Genomic DNA, 14,535 nt, shown 5'->3' on the forward strand with positions numbered 1-14,535 from the left:
GTTTAATTTATTTTTGTTTTCTTTTTCATGAAATCCAATTGTTATATCTTTTTTTTTTTCCCTATTTCCAATAGCTATCATTTTCTCTTAAATTCTTTTTTCTTAACATTTATTATTAGTATTCTGTTTGGCTTTTATTAAAATTTTGGACTTATGTGTTCTGTTTTGAAAATTTCATAGTTTGTTTTTATTACTGAGATAATTTTGCATTTTACTTCATTTTTTTTTACCAGAATTCTGTCAGTTCCTATTTTACGTCTATGTAATGCTTATTCAGTTTTTTCTAAGCTCTTTCTTTAAAGAAACTGTTTGACATAATTTAATATTTAAAAAATCATGTTCACTGAGGTATAATTTACATATAATAAGTCCAACCTTTAAAATATGCAGTTTGATGAGTTTTTATAAATTTGTGTGGTGACATATAGTGGTTACCATTATTCCGTATGTTGAATATTTTATCACTCTGAAAAGTTTCCTTGTGCTTTTGTGGTCAACTTATCCCTTCTGATGAACAGTAATGTGTTTTCTATTTTTATAAGTTAACTTTTCTACAAAGTCATGTATATTGGGTTCATGAAGAATGTAGCCTTTGTGTTTGTCTGTTTTCACTTAGCAATATATTTTCCAGATACAGAGGCAAAAGTATTTAGTTCCTCTTTATTGCTAAAATGCCATTGAATGATTGGATAAAAATGTATTTATGCATTCCCATTAGAGGACATTTTAGCTTTTTCCAGTCTTGAATAAAGCTGCTATAAACTGTAGTTAGGAGTCTTTGTGTGTGTGTATGCTGGCATTCCACGTGAGGAAATAACTGGAAGTGTAAGAGTACATTGTATATATATTTTTAACTTTACAAGAAATTGCTAAACTCTTTTCCAAAGTGGTTGAATGATTTGATATCCTCTCGGGCAATGTTTTGATCCATATCCTCATTTGTACATAGCACTGATAGTCTTTTTAATTTAAGCTATTCTATTAGGTATCTTGTAGTATCTCATTTTGGATATAATTTTCATTTTACTGATGACTAATGAGACAACGTTTTCATATAAATATTGACCATCTGTATTTTTTTTTTTTTTTTTTGTGGTGCTGGGGATTTGAACCCAGGACCTTGTGCTTGTGAGGCAAGCACTCTACCAACAGCATCTGTATGTTCTTTATAAAATATGTGTTAAAATATTTTGCCCAATTTTTGAGATATTTGTCATTTTCAGTATTATGACCTGAGTTTTCTGTTCTTATATAGTTCTTTTTTATCTCAAGATAAGTAAACTGCAATTATTTGCATAATTTTAAAATTTCATATTGCCTTCATACATAGTTTATCTCTACTTCATTAGGTGTGTCTATGTATGTATGTTTTATTGTGTGCTCAAAATTTTTTATTTTTGTCTTTTAAAAATTATAATATACTTGTAGGGATACTTTATTTTGACTTCTTATGGATACTGAATTTTTCTAACAGCAATGGAGGAGGTGGAAGAGGGGTTTATTTGTCTTCTCAAATTCTTAGAGGAAACTTTTCTATTTGGTAAATTTTTCTGTGTGAAGTTTGGTTTATTCTGATTCATTGATACACTCTTGTTTCAACAGAAGACTTATCTCCAGCTGCATTCTTCTTTTTCTTCATGTACAAACTCCGTGTGACTCATCCAATTTCCTAGGTGCCTGCTTTTTCTCCAGTAAAGATGCCATCTTGGGACTCTGGTCCCATGAACTTTTTTTTTTTTTTTCCCATGAACTTTATAAGCTGCCTCCTTTTATTTTTCTGGCAGCTGGTACTCTGACCTGTCAGATCTCAGGTTTCTTCTTAGTATCACCACTTAGAAATAATTTCTGTATCCCCTGATGGGAACTCCTGCTGCTCTCCTCTATGTTCCACCAGGAGTTTTGATTGCAGAGGAGGAAACTCCAGTAGCAAGTGGCAATGTGCTATACCACTGGTGTTGCAATAAAGATAATATAAGTTACTAAAGAAAAATATTGCCATACTTTAGATATTCTTACATAAATGTTTCAAGGAAAAGATCCTATGCCTACTATAATCTAGGCAATCCTCTCTAGCCCTGACATCAAGCATCTCAGGATTGGTGAGAAGAAAATTGAATGTGAACGTTTAAAGAAAGAGTTTATACTCAACCTCATGAAGTAATCAGAGACTTATATTTAGGATTTTCCTTCATTTGATATACTTTCCCCCTATATCTATCCCTTTCAATTTATGTTAGAGTAATCTAACAAATCAGAGTGGTACCTCTTTCTCTTGCCTAACAATAAATGCAACTTTGTTTCAGACCACAGTTTAGTGTGTTTCATTATCTCCTCCTGAGAAGATCAAAGCAGATTTCAACTCCTGCATCAGAGGGCTATATAGTAAGGATGTTCCTTCATAACCTGCAGAAGAATTCATGTTTTTGTCCCATGGTAGAGCTGTTGATTGTATTTCTGCCACAGAGATAGCCTGTGACTAGGGAGTAGATATTTGAAAAATACATAAATGACAGGGCACTAGTATCTGGAATACATAAAGAACTTCTATAGATAATCATGATAAAATCAAATCCCAATAAAAAACGTGCAAAATATATCAGCCAGACATGTTACAAAAATAGCAATCAAATGATCAGTAAGCATATAAAAAGGTACTCATCCTTATTTGTCATAAAGAATTGAAGATAATGCTGTCATGCTGAACAGTTTAGTGGTAAATGGAATCAAGATGAAAAATCATGGAACAAAGGCTCAATTTAAAACTACCGGCATTAGTTAAACAACTATTGTGTACTTAGAGCAGATTTAGGGGCATTGAAAGTAGTTTTCTTTAAGATACATCTACAAAAATTAGTGAAGAATGTTAAACATTTTCTTATTCTCTTTGTATTAAGTTGGGTTCTGCCTTTTAACAGATCTACCAGGTTTCTCAATATGTCAATGTAGAATTAGTTTTTTGCAGTAGGTAAGTTGTGAAGAACATCTGAAGAGGAACTTAGGTAAAAGCATGTATGAGTCAATGGAAGGGTGCTATAGAATGGTAAAAGAGACCAGGACTGTAGTTCCCATTCTGCCACTAACAAGCAAATGGCTTGTTATTAGGAGGCAAGTTATTTTATTCTTTTTGAACCTCGACCTTAAATGAGATGGCTTTATATGATCTCTCTGAAATTCTCCAGTAAAATCTTTTATGATATTATTTGAAGTCAAAAGGGACATTGCATCTCTGTAGCAAAGTTAAGATGACTTATGAATTAATTCATCATTTGCTATGTACATGACTGAAATCAGGCCAGAGTATATTAGCACAGTCTTCCCTGCACAGACAGGAAAATGTCTGTGTTTTTGGTATTGGACAAAGCAATCTAATCATTAATTCACTTAATCATTCACATTCAGGACATATTTTTAAATAGACCATCTTTGTAAACATATAGTGCATATGTAATATTACATATATAAGATATGTAACTATATTACAAATAGTAATTAGCATGTCCCTTCTTTTTTATTATCACCCTATGCATGCTTCCTGAAATTGTCACACAATGACAAAATGTTTTGTTTGTATGGGTATACTTTTCTTTACCATAAACTCCTTGAAGACATTCCCCCTCTACTAGTTGTATTCTCAGATTTTGAAATAGAATATCTCATATATTAGAGATTCCTTGAGCAAATGAATTCCACGTCTCTCACCTTGACTTCAACATACTATCACTCATCTTTGTTCACCTATAAAATTCAGTAGGTGAATGCACTTGTGACTTAATTGAAGCAGTGCTTTAAATATCTAACCTGTGGGTTAGAAAAGTGGGAAGGAGGAATTAGCAGTTTATATTTTTTAACCCTACTATATAGAAAGGTGATCTGGTATTTTGACAGTTACCAGAGTAATTTATGTTCTGCCTTTTGGATGTCTCTTCTTCTCAGTTATTAATACAGATGCTCTCTTTATTTCAAATCCTTTGCCTTCTCTCTCCGCTCTTCACTCTTTTTAGTGTGGTTTCTACCCTCTTATTTGGCTCTCTTGGCGGCTTTCTTTCCAAGATGAGTGCTCAAGAAGAAATGTGAGAACCCAGTGATGATACAATAATCTCTGATCACAGCCTTGTATTACTATGAAGTTTGATTTGTTTTTAATTTTCTCAAGAACTGAAGACAGAGATCTTAGAGAATTTATCTATTGAAAAAGACAAAGGGAGATCTAAATTGTGAGAAAACTAAAGGCTTTAAAATTATTAAAATGACCAAAAAAAGAACAGAGAACAAAAAGATAAAAAAAAGTTTTTAAAAGATTCACAAATTATTCTATCTTGTGGTAGCAACTAATTTCCTTTTGCACATCACCTTCTGTTCATATGCATACATGTTCCAGATGGCTGCAATCAAAATATTTGTATTATATCTAGCTAATGGCCCAAGCAGTTAGAAACGGTCTTTCATCATTCATAGACCACTGTGTACAAAAGCATGTGATAATATTCTCCTGTAACATTTAGTTTTTTTTTTTTTTAAAGATTTTACTGAAATTCATCTTGAAAAATGGGGTGGAATCTGAGGAGTTAAGTGTTTCAATTCCCTCGCTGTTTCCTCTTTCCCACAATAAACACCAATAAACACTGATAATAGCAGCAAACCTATGTGAAGCCCTTTATATTTTGTAAAATACTTCTGTGCATTTTCTTATACGACTTTCAAAAAATGCTTAATATTTAAATAGAACAACCATTCTTCCTATGTCCATCTTATCAATAAAGAAACTTTGGCTTAGAGAGGCAAGGTAACTTGCCCAATGACCACACAAGACTACTAAATAGCAGAAATGGATCTTTAGAGATCTTGAAAATGAAAAGTTCATGCATGCATTCTCTCTCTCTCTCTCTCTCTCTTTGAATATCTGCCCTATCCAAATAGTAAACCATTATATTTGTGGGGTTGACAAGAGAAATAAATATACAAGAATCATGAACCATGTCATCCTTGTAATAGATGACCATGAAGGGTTGGAGGATAATTTTAAAAACTGGAATCTGTTTGAGACTGTATATACACATGAAAATCATTTCCTGCTTGTCTTTACCCTGGAAAGTAGAAATTATAATATTTTAATGATCGTAGAATTCACTTTGAAATTATTGTACATAGTCCCATCTGGGGCAATTAAAACCTTCCCCAAATACCACAAACCCTGGAGACTAAAGGAAAATGGAATGATTGTTAACCTAAATCAGTGTCTATGCCACGTAGCAGCCTGATTTATGTACCTCTGTGATCCAAACAGTAATTGCAAGAACAGGAAAGCTAATAAGTTACAAGGAACTCTTATGACTCTCTAAAACACAGCTGGGATTTTGTGGGCAAAGTTCAATTGTATTATTTCTGGGACTTTCACTTGGATACTTGTTTTCTTTTATGTTCAAATGCCAGAATAGTGTCTACCTCCATTTACTCCATCAGAAATACTCTTGGTCCTGGAATTGAGGCCCTGTGCCTGCAGACCCTTATCTAAAGCCTAGTAGTCCAATTCCTGCTTGAGGTTGTGTATCCAAGACAATACTGCATCACACTGTCTGCTGCGGTTGAGACAACCATTCCTGACATCTTCCTGAAAGGAAAGGCATCGTGTGGACATGACACCTGAGGGCACTGATATGGAAATGGACAGCTTCTCCTCTGCCTATTGGACCTTCTTGAAGGTGTTCATGGTGTTTGTGAATGAACAGTATCCATACAACATATGTTTAGGGAATGTCTATATTTCCTGTAGGATGCATTTTCTTACCACTTGGTTTCCATATTCTTTTCTTTCTTGTCCAGGAATCTTGCTGAGAAGGGACATAGGTCTTTAGGGTAGGATTCCCTGATGTGCAGAACTGAATGATGGCATTTTGCAACCCTGTGGAATTTTTTGACTATGTAACTGTCTGAAGCTTATTGAAAATGAATATTCCCTCCCAATCCCATATTTAGAGAATCAGAAATTTGGCAGGGTAAGGGTAGGGTGTGGAACCCATTTTTACCAGGTGCCCCAATGGTTTTTTTAGCACATTAACATTGATTTTTAATTTTAATATTATTTTCATTGTTGGTAAATTTTTATTAATTAATTAACTGGTATATAAAAATTGAACATATTAATCAGGTAATATAGTTCTGAGAGATGAATTTATTGACTAGTGTTTAAATCAGCCTAAACCTATATTTTCAAACATTTATCATTTCTTTAAGATAAAAACTTTCAAAGTTCTTTCTTCTAATGTTTTGAAATATACGGGACATTATTAATGTCTACAATCCCTCTTCTGTGCAGCAGGACATAAAAATGTCTTGCTTTCATCTAACTGCAATTTAGTGCCCATTGATAAGACTTTTTGGATACTCCCCTCCCTCCATCTCCTCCCAGTCTCTTAATCACCGTTCTACTCGCAACTTTTAAAAATACATATATTCTACATATGAGTGAATGTGGGGAAGCAAGGTATGGCAGAGGTATGAGAGACTCCTAGATTTGCTTCTTGACTTTGCGACTTACCAGCTGTGTGGCCTTGAGCAAATGTCATAATTACTTCAAACTCCTGCAATCTGACCAAAAAAATGGGGTTAAATGTCATATGAGGAGTTACACAATGGGATAGTCAAAGTGACTGGACAAGTGCGCCCCAAAATAAACCCTTTTTGCTTGCCTCTTCTTTTCCTACAGGGTGTGTGTGTGTGTGTGTGTGTGTGCACGCGTGCCCACGTGCACATGTGTTCTTGCCCACATGGATGTCTGTGGGCAGAACAGACATGGCTGGACATGAAGAGAATGCAGGAACTTGGTGTGTTCGATTCAGTAAAAAGTAATATCCACTTGCAGAGAGGTCTGACATGTGGGAACAGGATTCAGCTCTAGCTGTGATTTGCTTTTGGGCCATCTCCCACTGCAGTTTCTTGTACTCAAGGAAGCTAAACACAAAAATTTGATTTTAGAATAAATCTCGGTAAGACACTGCAGCACTTTCTGGATAAGATATCTGACAAAGTAAGGAATGGGAGACCCAAGTAAAACAAGACGCCTTTAAGCACTATGCTCAGGTGAACTGGGGCTTCTGGTGGAGCTGCCACCAAGGCTGGGTCTGCAAAATGGAGATAGCTTTGTCCTGGTGGATAGGAGTGGAGCAGTGACTCTCCTTGGTGGGTAGGAGGTGTTTTTCACGACTAATGATGTGGTAGTGAGGGTGGCAGGAGGGGACAAATAGATCCCGTGGTTCTTCCCAAACCTAAGCATGTAAAGGCCCGAGGAAGCACTAACTGAAGGGTTAAAAAGTGAAATTACAAAACAAAAGACATCAACACTGAAGTGTGTGTGTGAGGGGAACATTCAAAGAGCAGCAATAGCAAAACTACCTCTTTCTTTCCTGGCTTGATAGTTTTCTTTTTCTTGATCAAAGAATTCTCTCCACACATTGAGAGGACAACCTGGCATGACTTGACTTTGCTTTAGCGAAGTCAGCTTTGATGTTCTCACACTAATGGAGGAATAACAAATACTCTGAATATTTCTCTTTGCCTTTGGATAATGTTTTTCCCTTTGATTTTTTCTAATCAGCTATTCGACACATGATATTTTTATAGTAAATCACAAATAAATTTTAGTTCCAAATTCCACTGCTTCCATGGTGAAGCAGCAGCATACACACACAATCATAGCAGACTGATCTGAGATTTACTTTACTAAATGTGATTCACAATATGTATGATTCACAGACTAGTTGTGGATATCTTGACTATAAAGTTCTGTGTTTCAAGTACTTGACCTCAGTAGATCTCTATGTGATAAACTGCTAGGACAAAGGGAAAAATAGATTATTATCCATGGTACTTGGTTTTAAGGATAAGCAAAAATTTTGTGTCAGAATTGTCTACTCTTATAAAACTCATCTTTAATTACTGATTTCTTTTGATTAAGAATTGGTCTCTTTTGGTAACTTATCTGGTAAATGAAGTTTGTTCCCTGTAAGCCTATTTTCATCATTTTTTTTAGATCAATATTTTCTAGACTGGTAAGAATATAATACTCTGTTTGAAATAGATGCCTGATGTGGTTGAGTGTGATGCTGAAAGAATAAATTCAACTATATGCCAGGAATGGGGCTCAGCCTTAGGGATGTAATGATAAATGAGAAATAGTCCCTTATTTCGATAAGTTCCTAAAGAGTAGGAAAATCAGCACATATATGTGTATGTTGTAAGAAGCACTAAAGTGGAGGTCAATTACAAAGAGAGGACAGATAGAAGCGAGGACAGATAGCTAAAGAAGCAACTGGTGCACACCTCTAATCTCAGTTACTCAGGTTGAAGAAGAAGGATCACAAGTTTGAGCCCAACTTGGGTAACTTCGTGAGCTCATGTTTCAAAATAAAATATAGAAAGAGCTGGGGATGTAACTCAGCAGTAATGCATGCCTGGGTTCAGCCTATAGTACTGCAAAAAACAAAAACAGCAGCAGCAACAGCAGTAACAACAAAAAACTAAGGGAGGATGAATGATACCAAAAGCACTTTCCCTAAGAAAATAAGTTGATTTGAAAATATGTTTTAATAATCATACAATGTGAATAGGGCAAGGGCCATGTTTTATTTACCTTTGCTCCACCTCCAGAAATTTTCATTTTAGCACAGTAGAAACTTCACCATCCATTCTGAGATAACCTGAAATAACTTCATAGTTTTTCCTAATGCTAGACCTAAAACTGAATATTTGTCCCTGAAAATTTGGGGGTTTTAAGTAGACAGGTTGTTTGAAGGGCACAGACATGGCTCACATGGAGATCAACAGGCATATTCTGCAAAATGTCCTATAAAGTCACCACTAGGAACCAGAGGCCTAGACTCAGCTATCCCTGATGAAATTCGCTTCCCTCATTATCAGGCACTGGAAACACTGAATCCATGGCCTTTATCCTAGGAACATGTCAGCCATTCTTAAGGTTCATCATACATTCCTTCTGTTTTCTACTTCTTAGTTCCTTTACTTGTGACCTGATCTAGAACTCAAATATCCCTTCACATCCTCTCCGCTGAAGTGAATCGTTCCCACCTTTGGAGGCACAGTTTAAAACGACCCTTCCATAAGGACTGTCTTTATCCATCTCTGAGCTCCAACTCTACCTGTGAGCACAGAGGTGCTGTCTAGAGTACTTTGTTTATTCAACAGTATGTCAGAGCAAGGTATGGGCTGGACAGTACATCAGCCCCCCTGGATGGCAAGATTCTGAAAGGACTCATTTTGAAGCATCATTCAATGATCCTAACCGATGGCAGATGCTGCCCTGGCAGGTCCACTGGGAGACAGTTCTTATAAATACACAGGCTGCTAGACCTCAGGAGGCGAGAAGCTCTGGAGACTACTGGTCTTTATCATTCTAGACACAAAATATTAGAACTAGGCATAAAAGGTCCCAGCTTCTCGTTAGCTATGGTTGTTTTTTTTTTTTTTTTTTTATTGTAAACAAATGGGATACATGTTGTTTCTCTGTTTGTACATGGCGTAAAGGCATACCATTTGTGTAATCATAAATTTACATAGAGCAATGTTGTTTGATTCATTCTGTTATTTTTTCCCTTCCCCCCACCCCTCCCACCCCTCTTTACCCTCTATACAGTAGTTCCTTCCTCCATACTTGCCCCCCTTCCTAACCCTAACTCTAACCCTTCCCTCCCCCCCATTATGTGTCAACCTCCACTTATTAGCGATATCATTCGTCCTTTGGCTTTTTGAGATTGGCTTATCTCACTTAGCATGATATTCTCCAATTTCATCCATTTGCCTGCAAATGTCATAATTTTATCATTCTTTATGGCTGAGTAATATTCCATAGTATATATATACCACAGTTTCTTTATCCACTCATCAATTGAAGGGCATCTAGATTGGTTCCACAGTCTGGCTATTGTGAATTGAGCAGCTATGAACATTGATGTGGCTGTATTTCTGTAGTATGCAGATTTTAAGTCCTTTGGGTATAGGCCAAGGAGTGGGATAGCTGGGTCAAATGGTGGTTCCATTCCAAGTTTTCTAAGGAATCTCCACACTGCTTTCCATAGTGGCTGCACTAATTTGCAGCCCCACCAGCAGTGTATGAGTGTACCTTTCTCCCCACATCCTCGCCAACACCTGTTGTTGAGCTATGGTTGTTTAGACACTTAAGGAAGAAGGTATATTTAATTCATCTTCTCATGTGAGGAGGTCAGAAGAAAGAAGTGATGCAGTCTTTAGAAGAAAGAAGGTGAGGCTTAATGGTGGTGATATTATTGCAAGGAGATTAAAACATGTTCTAAAAATTCCCTCCTGATTGTCCACATGAGCTCTAGAGTTCCTACATGTTTGCAGTTCAGTGAGTCCCAAGAGTGGAGGGAAGAGGCTATGGGCTTCCGCCTTAGACTCAGTTATGCCTTAGACTCAGCCACTAGCCATTCCTAGGTGCTTTTGTTTTTTATCTGAATTCATCTGTGAAATCACCAGCTTTAAAAATATATTTCCAAATATATTCATGAAACCTTGATTCTGCTCATACTTATTGTCTCATTTAATTTGTACTACAATCTATTGAAGTATTTATTATTTTTTCCAAATTAAAACATGAAGCTCACAGTGGCTATGATGAGTCAAATGTTGCACTGTGAGTTTTAGACCTGGGCTTGAAACTAAATATTATGATTCACAGTTCATTGCTTTCTCTGTCACTTTTGTAATAATGGTGCAATTGGGATTCCAGGTTTAGGAAAATATATATGCTAGCCTTATGCTCTCTAATAGAAAAGCCACTAGTTATCAGTGGCTATTGAGCATGTGAAATGTGGCTTGTTCAAACAACGCTGTAAGTGCAAAATAAACTGTAGATTTTAGAATTTTTTCTCATATCCACCCTACAAACATCATAAAAATTCCATTAAAATTTTTCATATAGATTATGCTTTGGAGTGATAATATTTTAGATATACAAAGTTAAGCAGAAATTTTATTAAAATTGACTTCATCTGTTTTTACTTTTAAAACAATGGGCTCCTAGAACATTTTAAATATCCCATGACTGCATTATATTTCTGTTGGGCAATACTAATTTAGATTCCACATTCATAAAATAATTTCAATAGTCGCTTTTAATAATACTATGGAATAAACTGAAATTTTAAAAAATAATATGCTTTTAAATTCCTAAAAAATACCTAAGACCTAGATCAGGTCTGAGTCAATGTAGTAGACTATTTTGAGGGTGGGCAGCTATACAACCTAATCAAACTTTATCCCTAGCCTAGCGACGTGGTTAAATCAAGTGGGCACTGGTCACCACTGCTCATTTTTATCTGAATTAAGATGTGATTTGTATAACATTTCTTCCTATATACACAAAAACATAATATAATTTGTTGTAATAAGCTCTTTGACATGAGCATTAATTACACTGCCATGGAATCTCTGAGTTCACACAGAGGTAACAAAATACTGAAATATAAAACTGGATATTCTTCATCCAAGAAGGCTTTTCAAAGATGGGCTTTGCATGATCAGGTAATGCTTTCTGTCACAGAGAGGAAACAAGATTTCAACCCTAGGGGAAAATAATCTAAAATAGCATCTCTCAAACTGTTATGTGCACACAGATCATGTCGGGATCTTGTTAAAATGTGGATCTTGATTTAGTAGCTGTGAGGTAGGACCTGAGGTGCTGCAATCCTAACAAGTTCCCAACTGGTGCTGATGCTGCTGGTCTGTGAACCATACTGAGCAGCAAGGACTGGAGGCACAGAAATGCTTTGAGAAGTGGAAAACCTAGGAAGGAGAAATGTAATTACCTTGAAAAGGGGCAGACGTGTGCATGACACTGGAGTAAAACAAGAAACATGGGCAGGAGGAAAGACATTATACTTTAATAGAAAGTCCTGTAGGATTAGGGGATGTGGGACAAATAGAAATGACGTTGAGGATGGTCACTATGTTTGTGACACTTGGGAAAGATTAAGGACATGTATGGAAACACTCATGAGATTCAAGACAAAAATCTGAGTATATGGCTTTTCTTGGGCTTTGCCATTTTTTTAAAAATGTAGTTTCTGTGACTAGATTACACATGCACATAATGACAGGTAAGGGATGATGGGAAAGGAAGACCCCAGGTACTTCAGACCAAGGTAACCAGACACACTCTTTTGTACATGAGTCCCTATCTTCGTCCCTTAGGACAAGAGAAGATCAGATACACAAGACTTGTGTTTTGCAGAATTTGGAATTCTGCTACAACTGTTCAGTGTCATGAAACTTCTTCGCTTTAAACTGAGAGAAGGATCTGGAAAATAAGAGTTTTCTGCATCTTTGGAATTCAAGGGGTCAAAGGAAGTGTTCCTTGTCCTAATTAGGCAGTAATTCATTAGAAGCAAGAAGATAAGAACAACAGCTACTTCTTTTTTTTTTTAATTTGGTACTTTGGTGGTTTTCTTTTGGGGTGCTTGAGATTGAACCCAGAAGTGCTTAATCACCGAGTCACACACTCAGCCCTTATATTTTTTATTTTGCGGCAGAGTCTTCCTAAGTTGCTAAGGGCTGCACCAAATTGCTGAGGCTGGCCTCGAACTTGAGATCCTCCTGCCCTGCTTTAGCCTCCTGAGACACTGGGATTACAGGCAGCACCATTGTGCCCCAGTAAGAATATCTTCTTGAAGAGCCAGGGAAAGAGGAACATCCTGACCTGGGCAGGTTGAAAAATTTGTGACCCAGATATGTGAAGAAAGCTCATAACCTTTGGGCAAATACAAGACCAGAAAGGACTCTGTGAGCAGCTCATCACTAAATGTGATCAGATTTTTCAGAGACAAAGCCATACTTGAGCTCAGAGCAGACAACCCAAGATGATACCATCTCTGCCTTTTCTGAGAACAGGAAGAGGTAGAGACAGGAAGTGCTATGTGGAAGCCTCCAAGTGGAAACACAAGTATCTGGGCTGTGGGCATTATGTTGTACTGGGTGGCCTTGGTGAGAAAGGAAGGCTTAGCCCAGATGGTGGCTGGAGGTTCAGAAGGCAGAAACAGTTTTGGCAAGTCAATCATTCTATAGTCATTTGTCTTTACTGAAATCTAAGAAGAATAACTTCCTGCCTGGAAATCCATTTATGGTTAGATTATAAATAGAACACACAAATGAAGACATGGTTTCCTATAATATGTCAAGTCACAGTAGTGCTGTGATATGCTTTAAAAAGAAGTGTGCAGATGCTCTGTCATTAAGTAAGTTTGGGAAATGTATGTTATATAGTAATCCTTCAGGAGGCCTGAGTCATCCTTCACTTACAAAACCCTGTTCAACTGTGTAACTCAGAATATTTGAATATATTATTCATTTCGTGCAGTACCCATTAATATCTTCCTTGAATTAATATTCTACTGACCAACATTGGAGGCCTTGGTATAGAAAATCATAATTGATCTTAGCAATAGATATGTTCCATATAGAAATCTTGGAAGCAGGTTCTGTCCTGGTCAAATGTGTCATTGGCAAAAGTATTTTGGTACCATCTCTTCTTTATGTACCTCTTTTGCTAATTTTCTTTAGACATTGTACCCACCCCCCCCAATCTTTAACATCATTCTTGTCTCTAACTCCAGTGTGAAAATTTTTGTCCTTTGCTAAAAGTATCCGAGACTCAGAAATGTGTATTTATGGTTCATAAAATCTATGGTTGGTAGATACTTTCTGATTTTATTTTATCTAACACAAAGTCAGTATTTTCATAGCTAGAAATATCTTAGTTCTGGGGAACTGGAAAAAAGCTGGGATTCTGCCTGTTTAATTTGACTTTTGCCCTTTCATCTCCACAGATTTCTCCGAGGAGAATGGGTATAAGAAACCATTCCATGGTGACTGAGTTTCTTCTTTTAGGATTAACTGAACAACCAGAGCTTCAGCTGCCCCTTTTCTGCCTCTTTTTAGGGATTTATGTAGTTACCACGGTGGGAAATCTTGGCATGATCATGATCATTAGGTTGAATTCTCAACTTCACACCCCCATGTACTATTTTCTCAGTTGTTTGTCTTTTTTAGATTTCTGCTATTCTTCTGTCATTATTCCCAAAATGCTGGCAGGGTTTTTACAAAGGGGTAAAGCAATCTCTTATCCTGGATGCATGACTCAACTGTTTTTTTTCTGCATTTTTGTCATTTCTGAGTGCTGCATGTTGGCAGCCATGGCCTATGATCGCTATGCGGCCATCTGCAACCCGCTGCTCTACGGTGTCATGTCCCCTCGGGTCTGTTCTCGGCTTGTGGCTGCTGTCTTCTCAGTGGGCTTCACTGGTGCTGTGATTCATGGAGGTTGTATATTAAGGTTGTCTTTCTGTGGATCAAGCGTCATTAAACATTATTTCTGTGACATTGTTCCTCTTATTAAACTCTCCTGTTCCAGCACTTACATTGATGAACTTTTGATTTTTATCATTGGTGGATTTAACATGGTAGCTACGAGTGTGACCATCATCATTTCATACGCTTTTATTCTCACCA

General features: G+C 36.6%; 1 protein-coding gene across 2 annotated transcripts in view; it reads left to right on the plus strand.

Moving 5' to 3' along the window:
• Positions 1 to 13,868: 13,868 nt before the first annotated feature.
• The window catches only part of LOC306640364 (olfactory receptor 8B3-like), a gene marked incomplete at both ends in the record, with an annotated part of 204,322 nt that continues 203,655 nt past the window's right edge, over positions 13,869 to 14,535 (plus strand). Inside the window, one exon of one of the 2 annotated variants that reach the window (XM_079104566.1) lies at positions 13,869 to 13,985. In XM_079104566.1, coding sequence (XP_078960692.1) covers positions 13,869 to 13,985 — 117 coding nt within the window. The remainder of the gene's footprint in view (positions 13,986 to 14,535) is intronic. The other variant, XM_079104565.1, reaches the window with a different exon arrangement.

This window comes from Sciurus vulgaris, assembly GCF_902686455.1.
Source record: "Sciurus vulgaris genome assembly, chromosome: 11".
Classification (NCBI taxonomy): domain Eukaryota; kingdom Metazoa; phylum Chordata; class Mammalia; order Rodentia; family Sciuridae; genus Sciurus; species Sciurus vulgaris.